General features: G+C 36.9%; 1 protein-coding gene across 2 annotated transcripts in view; it reads left to right on the plus strand.

Moving 5' to 3' along the window:
• Positions 1-13,446, plus strand: part of Vps37a (VPS37A, ESCRT-I subunit) — a 38,399-nt gene that overhangs the window by 17,215 nt on the left and 7,738 nt on the right. For both annotated transcript variants that reach the window (XM_013352014.2, XM_005362545.2), the window contains exons 5-9: positions 4,760-4,985; positions 6,972-7,042; positions 8,348-8,475; positions 8,563-8,621; positions 8,704-8,772. In XM_013352014.2, coding sequence (XP_013207468.1) covers positions 4,760-4,985; positions 6,972-7,042; positions 8,348-8,475; positions 8,563-8,621; positions 8,704-8,772 — 553 coding nt within the window. The remainder of the gene's footprint in view (positions 1-4,759; positions 4,986-6,971; positions 7,043-8,347; positions 8,476-8,562; positions 8,622-8,703; positions 8,773-13,446) is intronic.

Below are 13,446 nucleotides of genomic sequence, written 5' to 3' on the forward strand. Positions count from 1 at the left end.
TGCAATTGAATAATATGAAAACTCATTTAATTCTCTTGTCTGGCAGTTTTTGTTCGCCAGCTACCAAGACTGTAGTGGAGGCTATGAGCTATTACCATTTAAGGCAGTCTGAGTTTCCTCACAGCATGCCACATGGAGAAAGGTTGGACCAGCCGAGTAGAAGGTGTATTGCCTTATACTATCTATATTCACAGATATAGCTATGAGTATTGCGCATCATCATTTCTGTTGCATTTTAAGTACATTCAGGCTGAAAAAAAAAGAAGAAATAGACTCCATCTCTCTCTAGTGTGGCAGAATTCAAGAAACCATATGTTTATGGGAGGTGTGCTCTGGAAATCTTGCAGATTTGTAGCTATTTTAAAAGTATATAGTCTGACACATCTCTGATCACAAAAATTCACCTGTATCCTATATGCAAAAATATATTCACGCTGTCTCACACAAGAACTTCCACAGTTTATTTTATAAGAGGCTCACACTCATATAGAGGTATAGAGGAGGGTTTTCAGCTGTGTTCCTTAAGAACATCTTTTAAACGGAAGAAGGGTAGACTAAAATGACAAGGTTGTTACCTCATGTATATCTAGCATGCAATGGTAGACCACTGCAGACTACTCTACCCATAATGAGGGAAAACAGGGATTCTGAAATCCAACTGGGCTCACTGCTTTGATAGAGCTGTGGTTTTGCTTTGTGGACTGACCATGGAATAAAATTTGGTTATTGATTTTGCTTTTGGATCATCCTTTCTATTGGGTGCATACCATGATCTAGTGATTCAGCCAAATATAGTTTTGTCATGGATATGTGAGGCTCTAGATTCAATTGGAAAGGTGAGAGAAGGGTCACAGGAAAGAAGGAGAAAAGTGTGAGATGAAATTGAAACATTAACTTACTAAAATGAAAATGCAGAGGCCCATAAAATAATTATCACATTATAAAAGACCAGTAATAAGATGCATTTTTATGAAGGTTCAGAGTGACATAGATTTAATTTAGAAGTTGTAAAAGATCAGAAATTAAAATGGCACCAGATATATATTTTTTAGTTTGTATGCATGTGTACATGCAAGTACTTGAGGATATATATGTGGGGGCCAGAGGTTGATATCTTATGTCTTCCTATTCAGATCTTTTCCTTGACTGCTCATCTTATTTTTTTGCTACAAAGTTTCTCACTGAACCTTGAGCTCATCAATTGGCTAGGCAGGCTGGCTAGTGGCTTCCAGGGATCTTCTTGTCTCTATCACCTACCCCTCCTTCGTACTGGGGTTGCAGATGTGTGTCTCTATGCCCAGCTCTTAAATGGGTGCTAAGAGTGTCAGCATAAGTCGTCATGCTATCCATCAGATATAGTAAATAAGATTGGAATCTAATGCTCTTGGAAAGTCTAGAATACATAGAATACAGATTATACAACCTAAAATTTGAATTTGAAATGTACTCATTATCTAATGTGAGGGCATATTAAAACTTTATCAATTTTTAAGTATCAAAATTTATCTTCCAATATAAATCTTGAATCTCTGAAACTGTCTTAACTTTTTCTAATGGTTATTTTTTGTCATAACTCATGCAGTATTTTTTGTGAGAGTATGGCACCAAGGCTCAAACTATGAACCAAGCTAGCCAGGCTAGGGTTGAATTCCTAGCTTTTACCTGTTTTTAAATTTTGAGACAGTGACACACTGTTACTCAGGCTAGTCTTCAACTCACAGTTCTTCCTGTTTCAACCTCTGGATACGTAGGGGGTTATAAGCCTTTAACACCAGCCTAGTTATTTTAATCCATAAGTTTTACAATCTGTAGCCAGTAGAACTTTTGGGGGGAGCACCTGGAAATGAAATTCTTACTCCCCCTGCCCCCAGAAAAGAAAATCTAAAATATGAAGGAGAGTTTGAGCCAAGCAGGGGTGAAAACGAGAAGTGCTCTCATGAACAAGTGAAAGACTGAAAGCACAAAGAGACAGTTGGCTGGTGCCTGGTGGGCTTTTGACTGTGATCATCCGAAGAGAGCTTCATATGTTTGGGAAGTTAACCATTGTTTCTTGCAAGAGAAACTACACCCAGAGAATTAGATGATCTGTATGAAAGTTTCTGTACAGTGTTGAAGGTACTTCCTGGCTTTGATGACTGTAATTCATGTGACAGGACAGAGATGAATTAAAGACCTGCCAAATGTACCAGAGACAAGACTTCCTGTGGTTTAAAATCCTGTGTCCCATTCTTTTTTCCTTAAGTCTTAAGAAAAGCAAAGTTCAAGCCCCTTTGAGAGGTGTTAACAATGGATTTCAGAAGTGGGCAGGCAGTGCTTTAGCAACTGTCCAGTAAGGAAAACACCTTCTAAAAGTGTTAAAAGCATTGTCTCTCAGCAACTTTACGGGAAGACACACACACACACACACACACACACACTGCTCATTTATCCATCTCCATTTCAGGTATGGCATATTGTCAAAATAGATCATTGCCCATTTTGTAAGCATAAAAAAAGTTTTTAAAATTTAGTTGTTATTCAACAGCTAAATTGAGCATCATTTCCTGTTTTTAAGATGCTTAATTTTATGTCATCCACTTGCCGTAAAGTTGTTAGAAATTTGTTATGTATTAGAGAAATTGCCCTTCAATGTGTGATATGACTTTCAACTGATTTGACTTTCACTTTGATTTATGTTAGTTAGCTTGTTGGTGGTGCTGGGGATAGCAAGCCCAGAAGTTGGGCTTGCTGGGATATATTCAAACACTGACCTTTTTTGTATTATATTGGGCTTGTTGTTTTGTTTTGGTTTGCTTTGGTTTTGGTTTTTCTAGACAGGATTTCTATGTGTAACAGCCCTAGCTGGCCTGGAGCTCACTCTGTAGATCAGGCTGGTCTTTTTCAGAACTCAAAGAAATCTGCCTGCCTCTGCCACCCAAGTGCTCGGATTAGAGGTGTGCACCATCACCGCCCAGCTTGTTTTGTTTTTGTTAGTGTAAAATTTGTCATTATTTTCTTTTTATAACTTTTGAATTTAGAATTATAGAAATCCTTTCATACTTTTCCCACTTCAAGGTTGAAACATTCCAAAGATTTCTTTTAGTTCAAGATTTTTAAAACTGTATATAATTCTTGATCTATTAGTTTCTATTAGTTTCTATCTTATTATAGATGTGAGCTCTTGACTTTTTTTTTTTTTTTTTTTTGTCAAACATGACCACACTGTTTTTCACCTTTGTTTCTACTTCAAGCCTTAATAACTTTTTCGGCATTTTCTATTTATTTCAAAATATTTCTAGCCTCTGTGAGTTCGAGACCAGCCTGGTCTATAGAGCTAGTTCCAGGACAGGCTCCAAAGCCACAGAGAAACCCTGTCTCAAACCCCCCCCCCAAAAAAAATTTCTAGCCATTCACCAATGCTATGCTTTAATTTTTAATTAATAATTAAGGTTCTGTAATTCATTTTTTTCTTGTGAAAGAAGTACTATCTCTTTGTTTTCTGTTTTCTGATTATTTTCTTTCTATTCTTGCAAATTTTTCATTAGGGAATACTTCAAAATTTGTAAAGGATGTTTTCTTCTAATAAAATGTCCAACTCAGGTTAATTTCTATCATTAAATGAAATTATAGTAGTCCTACAAAAATATACCAATATAAAGTATAAAGTTTTAGTAGTTAGTATTTAGTATCATCTCCAGAATATACCCATCAATCTCTTTTCTTTCCTGGGAGAATCACTGATTGATTGACTTACTATAGCTCAGATGTTTGCATTTTTCAGTGTTCATTTATGCCTGAAGTACTCCTGACTCTTTTATAATTTGACTTCTTCTCAATTAATTGTTTGTTTTGAGATAAGATCTCCCTATGTAGCCCTGTAGTCTAGAACTCTTTGCAGACAGGATGGTCTTGAATTCATAGAAATTTGCTTGCTTCTACCTCCCTAGTGCTGGGATTACAGGTGTGGGCCATTGAAGCTGGCCAGTCTCTTCTCACATTTATGGGAGGAAAGATGTTTATTTTAAAACATCTTGCTAAAATAAATATTAACTGAATTACTTTCTAATTAAGTTCCAAGTAAAAAATGACTTGCTACTCTTTAAAATATACATTTGTGCTTACATATGAATCTGTTTGTAATGTTTCTAATATTTTAGTAGCTCATGTATATATTTAATTTTTCTTTCAAGATCTCTAGCAAAACTCTAACTTTAAGGTAGATTTTGCTCAAAATCAAAAGCCATTTAGCAACACCCACTTGTATAAATATTCTGCATAAAATGCTCTCAATAAAGAAACAAAACTAAATTATATCATTGGAATATCAAAACTCAATAATGATGTATGTGACTTTTACAGAGAGCAACTGGATTGTTTGCTTTCTAGAGCATTCTTCCTCCTTTTCATAGGAACCATACTTTATTTTTGAGGTGCTTATAGTTTATAATTTATATAATTTAATTTAATTATAAAACTACTTGTCCCGGGGCTGGAGAGATGGCTCAGAAGTTAAGAGCATTGCCTGTTCTTCCAAAGGTCCTGAGTTCAGTTGCCAGCAACCACATGGTGGCTCACAACTATCTGTAATGGGGTCTGGTGCCTTCTTCTGGACTGCAGGCATACACACAGAATATTGTATACATAATAAATAAATATTAAAAAATAAATAAAATTACTTGCCCAAGCAAATTTCCTTATGTGGAAATGCATGACCCTTGTTATTTAGGGCAATTTAGTGATAATTTTATTCTACCTAATGATCTTCTCTTTCTTTCTTCAGCCTGTATAGTAATCCAGGTGGAATGCCTCCTTACCCTTCTCAAGGTTTTCCATTTCTTCCTCCATATCCTCCACAAGAAGCTAATAGGAATATCGCATCTTTGTCTGTAGCTGACACTGTTTCTTCTTCAACCACAAGTTATACCGGAGCCAAGCCAGTGGCTCCTTCATTTGGCATCCTTTCAAGTCTGCCATTACCTGTTCCCACGACAGAATCTTTAGCACCGGTTGGTATCTTCAGGAGTCTGTATTTTGTGCCTGTGAAATAGGTGTTCAGTCAGCTAGCATGTGTTATGTCCATTTACTGAGATAAGCATGAAATAAAAGATTAAATCATACTTTTTTTCATCCCAAGTTAAAAAAACTCAAAAAGGTAACCAATAAAAAATTGCAAATATAGAGCTTCTATAGTGTAAGGTTATGGGAGACAACTGAGGTCATTGCCCCCAGAAACCAAGTAGAAATAGTAGGGAAATAATATCATTCCAGCTTTTTACTTTACTCCCAGTGCTTCAGACTATGCACGTAGTAGATGATCTGTGAAAATGAGGCAGATAATGGATGGGTCAGTTTGTGTTTGAGGCCAGATTTCTAAAGATAGTTATAAAATTTTGAGGAAACGAGAGGGTCCATAAAGCACTTGGTGATTGGAAACATTGGCAGAGGCCTTGCACTATATGCCAGGGAGCATGTTAGTAAAGTTGCCTATAACAGATCTCTCTAGCTGTTATGTGTGAACAAGGCACACAATGTGATTATATAGGAGAAGCAAGTATCAAATCAAAGAGGGTCTGTTGGAGCATGCTGAAGGTTTACAGCATTTTATTGGCTTTAAAATTGTATGTTCATAAGTGAAACTGGTATCTGTTGTCATGTAAGATATGAAAGAAAAAAGAGACAAATATGTGCATGCAGTATATCTGTAGATTTGGAGGCTGGCATAATGGTCAGGCATTAAAGGCCTGTGCAATCACAAGGAACTGAGTTCAAATCCTCAGAACCTACCGTAAAAAATCCAGGCGTGGTAATCCATTCCTGTAATACCACTACTGGGGAATTAGACACAAGATTTCCTGGGGTTTGTTAGTCATCCAGAGCAGCCAAATAATGAGTTCCTGGTCTAGTGAGAAAACCCTGTTGTCATCCTCCCGCTGCCCAACTGAGAAAGAAACCCAGTGTGTTGATCTCCGGCCTCACCTCAACACACACCTATGCCTGTACTCACATATACACACAGAAAACACAAATATATAAATATGTGTATGCATATACATTATAGTCAACATTACTGATTTTTACAGTTTAGAATTATTAAAAAAAATAGACCTGAACAGATTTTGTTTTTCCAGAATTTTTCATTATTGTGTTAATAATGATTATGAACATACTATCGGTTATTTTGTTTTTTGAGACAGGGTCTTAGTAGGTAGCTCTTGCTTTCCTGGACCTTACTGTGTAGGCCAGACTAGCCTTGAACTCAATGAGATCTTCCTATCTCTGCCTCCTGAGTGCTAGTATTTTAAAGACATGTGCCACCATACCTGGCAACAAACTGTAATTAATATTTAAAATACTTTAAGGAAAAATTGGGGATATTCTAATACATAGACATCATAAACATTCAAATTGGTACTATGTTCTTCATCTACCCTATTATTTAACTTAAATATGTAACTACTCAGAGTACTAGCAATTTACTAATTTATACTTGATGTTTTTTCTTAAAAGAAGTATAGTCATTTACATCTATGAAATCCACAGGTGATTTTTTATACCTGTTATAGGTGCTCTCAAGAGATTTATTTTATAATCATACACTTCCACACAGGCTAATACAGGCTCTTCTAAGGCCCATATCCAGTCTTTATCAGGAAAGGTATACTCATATGTATAACAGTACATTGAGAATGGAGGCACATGTATGGAACTCATTTCCCAGGAGGCAGAGTTCCAGTTCAGCCTGAACTAGTTAGTGAGTTCAAGGTCAGGCTGAGCTACACAGTAATACTCTGTTTGAATAAATGAAATAAAACAAGTAAAAGTCCATTGAGAAACAGACTGATGCAAAGGAAATATATGTACATGTGAAGTGCAAAGATGAAGTTGTGATAGTGAAAGCACTAATAGACGCAGTACTTTAAAGTTTATATCAGATAAATGGGACCAATCAAAAGTATAGCTGAGGTTTAATATTCTTCAAAACTCTTCTTTAGATTAACCAAAATGGTTTTGGTTATAAGATGCCGGATATCCCTGATGCATTTCCAGAACTTTCAGAACTAAGGTAAAAAACTTGAAGAGTAAAGATAGTTTTGTCTATTTTATTTATAGTTTCATATTCAAATTAAGTTAAATGATTTAAACTTTTTTTACTGTTCCTTCACTGTGGTTGTCTTAGTGGGTAAATGATGTAAATCACCTTTTGTATGATAAATTATAATGTGACTCGTCTATATCTAGGGATTGCTCTAGATGCCAAGAATGATGGAATGATTACCAGGGCAACAGAAGTTCTCTTTCCTCATGTAGCTCGCAGTCTTTGATAATTATTTGTGAATATATTAGATTCTGATAATTGCAAAATAGATCTTTCATTATTTCTTTAGTAGAGTAATGTTAATGTATATAGATGAGTAGATTAAAGTTAACATAATATATTGGCAAACTAGTTTTAGATTCATATTTTTATTCAAATTTATAGCAGATAAGATGGCAGGATTCAAGCTTAATGTACTATTTTTCATATAATGAAAGATGTGCCACAAATAAAGTATTTTCTGCTCCCTCCGTTTAGTGGAGTATCCCATGTACCACACTAAGGATTTATATTATCCATGAGGTTATTATTAAGACCATTGAGTGCAATTAAGAAGTCTTTGTAATTTTATGTCTACAGAATATATTCTACCAGGAGTGTACAGATTAAAGCCTGTGTGCAAAACTGTAATTTTAAAAACAAAGTTTGACATTATTTGATTCAGTATTTTAATTCATGGGTAAACATCAGAAATAATTTTTGAAGAATGCAAGTCCCACAACAGAAAAGATACATTACACATAATTTATGGCTTCAATATGCTATATAATGCTCAACTGTCAAGAAATAAGACATCTATTTTATAAATACTATCTTTTCTCCTTTTTAAAAGTTGACCTACTATAAAAATTTGTGAAACATCAACACTATGGAAGAGAAATAAAATAGTGTGACCATCCTCCTTATTTTTAATCCTCCCCATGATTCTCACTCTCTTGTTCCTCATATTCTTCTATCCAACTATGTGGATAACTGTGGATACACATCAGGCTTACTCTATATGACTTCTTCAGTTGCTTTTTTTATAGTGCTGCAATGGGCTGGGCCATTCCACGTCAATCACTAATTTAAAAAATGTCCTACAGGTTTACATACAGAGTAAGCTTACAAAGGCATTTTCCCAATTGAAGTTTTCTCCTCTTAGATAACTCTAGCTTGTGTCACATAAAACTAGCCATCACACAGGTCATGTTGAAAAATTGAACATTTATCATCGTGGAGAAAAACTAGATGATTGATACTAACAGGTTGCTTTTTCTCTTGTGTCTGTAGTGTGTCTCAGCTCACAGACATGAATGAACAGGAGGATGTGTTACTAGAACAGTTCCTGACATTGCCACAACTAACGCAAATTATTACTGACAAGGAAGACCTGGTAAAAAGTATCGAGGAATTAGCCAGTATGTTTCCCTTTGCTTAAATTCACAAGTCCTGAGAAAAATGTGATCTGTGCTGGGAAATAATCCAGAGATTTATTTATCTTACAGGAAAAAATCTCCTTTTGGAGCATAGCTTGGAAACCAAAAGGCAGACCGTTTTAGATAAGGTGAGTTACTGGTGGTCACTTTTAACATATTGTTTTTACAGTTTAAAAATCAAGTTAAACAGAATTTTATGTTTTCTTTTAGTATGAATTACTTATACAAATGAAATCTACCTTTGAAAAGAAGATGCAAAGACAACATGAACTCAGTGAGGTATGACTGACTGGTTCTTTCTGGTCCTCATGGGAGCTGCTAGTCTGCATGCAGTTCCTTGTTCACTGCCCTTGCTTTCACTTCATCAGAAACCGTTTATTACCCACCTGAGCCAATGATGCAGTAGTTTATAGGAAGATGAAAAATAGTGTATGGAGCAGGTTGCAGTTTGAAAATGTACTTGTGTATGTGAGTAATAACTGGAAAAACTTTAGGGTTCAACACTTATGTAATTGTTTATTGGTTTAGTTTCCAATCAAAAATAGTCTTGATCTTTTATACTAGACTTCATAAATATCATACTATGCAGAGTATAAAAAGATACTATGCATTTAGTTTCAGTAAAAAGTTAATTTTACTAAATTAACCAGTTAATTCCTAGACATTTTTAACAAAGATTTTTATGTGAACAGTCTAGTTCTCCAATTGTAGTAGGAAGCAAAAGCATAGAGCAGAAAATGTTAACATTTAAATACATAAATTTAAAATGTTTATGTATTAATGATAAAATCAGAAGTGAAGTTTTTTGGTTTTGTTTTTTAAAGAACGCATGTATAATATGGATAACACAAATATTGCCAGTGGGTATAATGAAAAACGAGAAAATAGGAAACCCAGCCAAGGAAAACCAAATGTCCTATAAAGAGTTCTGCTATACTTAGTGAGATTTTTGTGCACCCCATCATCAACACAGTTCAGCTTTAACACTTTTTCTTACCTGATATTTATGTAAGATTTTTTCCAAGTGATTTTTTTCCACCCCTGAGACAAGGTTTCTCTGTATATCCTTGACTGTCATGGAGCTTGCTCTATAGTCCAGGCTGGTCTCGAATTCAGAGATTCACCTGCTTTTCCTTCTCGAATGCTGAGATTAAAGTTATGTATCTATCTCCACAGCCCAGCTACTCTCAATAATTTTTAAGTAAACAATATATTGTATAATTTTTTTTCTTTTTATTTTTTTTTTAAAAAGAGAAGAAACTATTTTTCTCATTATACATACCAATCCAAGTTCCCACTCCCTTCCCTCCTCCCAATTCCTCTATTTAATCCCCAACCCCCATCTACTCCACAGAGAGGGTAAGGCACATTGCTTTGGGGAAGGTCAAAGGCCCTTCCTACTATGTCTAGGCTGAGCAAGGAATCCATCCAAAGAGAATAGGTTCCCAAAAAGCCAGTACAAGCAGTAGGGATAAATCCTGGTGCCTCTGCCAGTGGCCCCTCAGTCTTCCCTAGCCATGCAATCTGTCAACCACATTCAGAGGGACTAGTTTGGAGTGTGCTTGGTCCTTTCCTGTCCATCTGGAGTTGGTGCGCTGTTTAAGTGGGTGTACCCATCATGGTCTTAACTTCTTTGCTCATATTTTCATTCCTTCCACTCTTCAACTGGACCTCCGGAGCTCAGTCCAGTGCTCCTATGTGGGTCTCTCGCATCAATTTCTATCAATTGCTAGATGAAGGTTCTAGGGTGATATTCATTAGTCTGACTATAGCCCTAGACCAGTTCAGGCACCCTCTCCTTTATTGCTTAGGGTCTTAACTGGGGTCATCCTTGTGGATTCCTGGGAATTTCTCTAGTGCCAGGTTTCTTTTTTTTTTTTTTTTTTTTTTTTGGTTTTTCGAGACAGGGTTTCTCTGTGGTTTTGGAGCCTGTCCTGGAACTAGCTCTTGTAGACCAGGCTGGTCTCAAACTCACAGAGATCCACCTGCCTCTGCCTCCCGAGTGCTGGGATTAAAGGCGTGCGCCACCACCGCCCGGCTCTAGTGCCAGGTTTCTTGCTAACACCATAATGTCTCCCTCAATCAAGATATCTTTCTTTGCTCTCATCTCTGTTCTTCCTCCATCTCAACTACCCCATCCCTCAAGTTCTCCGTTCTCCTCCCCCTTCCTTTTCTCCCCTCCTCTTCCCCTTCTACCCTCTCACCCCCATGCTCCCAATTTTGTCAGGCTATCTTGTCTATTTCAACTTTCCAGGTGGATCTATGTATGTTTTTCTTAGGGCTTACCTTGTTATTTACCTTGTTACTAGGATCATGAACTATAGGCTCAATGTCCTTAGTTTATAGATAGTATCCACTTATGAGTGGATAGTATCCACTTAGAGTGAGTACATACCAATTCATCTTTTTGGGTCTGGGTTACTTCACTCAGGATGGTATTTTCTAGGCCCAACCATTTGAATGCAAATTTCAAGATGTCATTTTTTTTTAAATCGCTGAGTATTACTCTAATATGTAAATGTGGCACATTTTTTTTATCCATTCTTCAGTTGAGGGGCATCTGTTGTAATAGGAACGGCGGGCCGCTTCGCGCCACCCGGCTAGCTTTACCCGAAATAATTACACAGAAACTAGGTTGTTTCCAGGTTCTGGCTATTAAAAATAATTCTGATATGAACATAGTTGAACAAATGTCTTTTTAGTATGATTGAGCATTTTTGGGTATATGCCCAAGAGTGGTATTGCTGGATCCTGAGGTAGGTTGATTCCCAGTTTTCTGAGAAACTGCCATACTAATTTCCAAAGTAGTTATACAAGTTTGCATTCCCACCAGCAATGGATGAGTGTTCCCCTTACTCCACATCCTCTCCAGCATAAGCTGTCATTGGTGTTTTTGGTCTTAGCAATTCTGACTGGTGTAAGGTAGTATCTCAGAGTTGTTTTGATTTGCATTTTCCTGATGGCTAACGATGTTAAACATTAGGTGCCTTTCCACCATTTGAGAGTCTTCTGTTGAGAATTCTCTGTTTAGTTCTGTAGCCCAGTTTTTAATTGGGTTATTTAGAATTTTGATGTCTGATTTCTTGAGTTCTTTGTAACTTTTGGAGATCAGTTCTTTGTCTGATGTGGAGTTGGTGAAGATCTTTTCCCATTCAGTAGTCTTATTGACTGTATCCTTTGCTCTACAGAAGCTTCTCAGTTTTAGGAGGTCCCATTTATTTATTGTTGCTCTCAGTGTCTGTGCTACTGGGGTTATACATAGGAAGTGGTCTTTTGTGCCCATGCATTGAAGGCTGCTTCCCACTTTCTCGTCTGTCAGGTTCAGTGTGGTTGGATTTATATTGAGGCCTTTAATTCATTTGGACTTGAGTTTTGTGCATGAGAATAGATATGAATCTATTTTCATTCTTTTGCATGTTGACATCCAGTTATGCCAGCACCGTTTGTTGAAGATGCTTTCTTTTTTCTATTGTATAATTTTAGCTTCTTTGTCAAAAATGAGGTGTTCATAGGTGTGTAGATTAATATCCAGGTCTTTGATTTGATTCTATTGGTCTTCCTGTTTGTTTTTATGCCAATACCAGGCTGTTTTTAGTACTATAGTTCTATAGTAGAGTTTGAAGTCAGAGATTGTGATGCCTCCAGAAGTTTCTTTATTGTGCAGGATTGTTTTGGCTGTCCTAGGTTTTTTGTTTTTTTCATATGAAGTTGATTATTGTTCTTTCAAAGTCTGTGAAGGGCTCTATTGGTTTGAGGGTAGGAATGGTCAGTCTTGCTGAAAGTCTAGAGATTGACTTGGGCATAGATAGAGCTGGACAGACTATCTCTGGGCACTGGATGTGGTCCTAGGCTAGACTTAGCAGGTTGGCGAGTATGTGTGTGTGTGTGTTTGGGGGAGTTCATACAGACTCACCAGGCTAGACCCTGGAAAAGGATGTGGGGGATCCAGCAGGTTGGAGGTAGAATGTGGATTGATAGCAGGTCACTGGGGGTAGGGGAGGGTGGTCTTGTTGGAAATCTAGAGGTTGTTTTGGCAATGGGGTGTTCGCACTAGGCCAGGTCACTGGAAGTGGGACCCTGTCTTGTTCTGGCTTATGGGGACGTATGTGTCAGTGTTTATAATAGGGAGATCTCTTGGCTGTTCAGTCTTGTGAGGTATCATATGAATGTTAGGATACTTTTTTTTTCCCCAATGAACGACTCTTGAAATATATGAAATTGCATTGATTTTGTAGATCTTTAGGGTTAGCATTGACATCATAACAGTATTAAATCTTCCAAGCGATGACCACTTACTTGTTTTCAGTGTTGTTTTTCAGCAGTGTTGTCAGTGTGCACTTAATCTGCTTCTGTGGTCATATTAAATCCCTTCAATTTTGTCACATTTGGTTCTTTAGAAATGAATTACTGTCTAGCTCACTAGGGCAGACAAGAACAGGAATACAAGGAAAAGGAGTCACTGGGTGATCTGAGTAGGTGTTCTCACAGTGGTTTAATCCCCAAATTTCCAGAGTAGAATAGTGATTTATCAGTTTCTCATTTAATAGTTTACAGCTCGTGATTTAGTTTCTTTTGTGTTTGGTATCTGTACTTGCTAATTTTATGTCAGCTTGACACAAGCTATAGTTATCAGAGAGGAGGGTGCCCCAGTTGAGAAAATGCATCCATAAGACTGGGCTCTACTCAAACCTGTAGTACATTTTCTTAATTAATGATTGATGGGAGAGGTCCCAGCCCAGTGTGGGTGCTGGCTTCAGTGGGCTGGTGGTCCTGGGTGCTATAAGAAAATAGGCTGAGCAAGCCATGAGGAACAAACCAGTAAGCAGTATTCCTCCATGGCCTCTGCATCAGTTCTTGCCTCAAGGTTCCTAACTTTAGTTCTGTCCTGAATTTCTCCAGTGATGAATAGTAATGTGAAAGTGTAAGCTAAATAAACATTTTTCCTCCCCAATT

This window comes from Microtus ochrogaster, linkage group LG7_11, assembly GCF_000317375.1.
Source record: "Microtus ochrogaster isolate Prairie Vole_2 linkage group LG7_11, MicOch1.0, whole genome shotgun sequence".
Classification (NCBI taxonomy): domain Eukaryota; kingdom Metazoa; phylum Chordata; class Mammalia; order Rodentia; family Cricetidae; genus Microtus; species Microtus ochrogaster.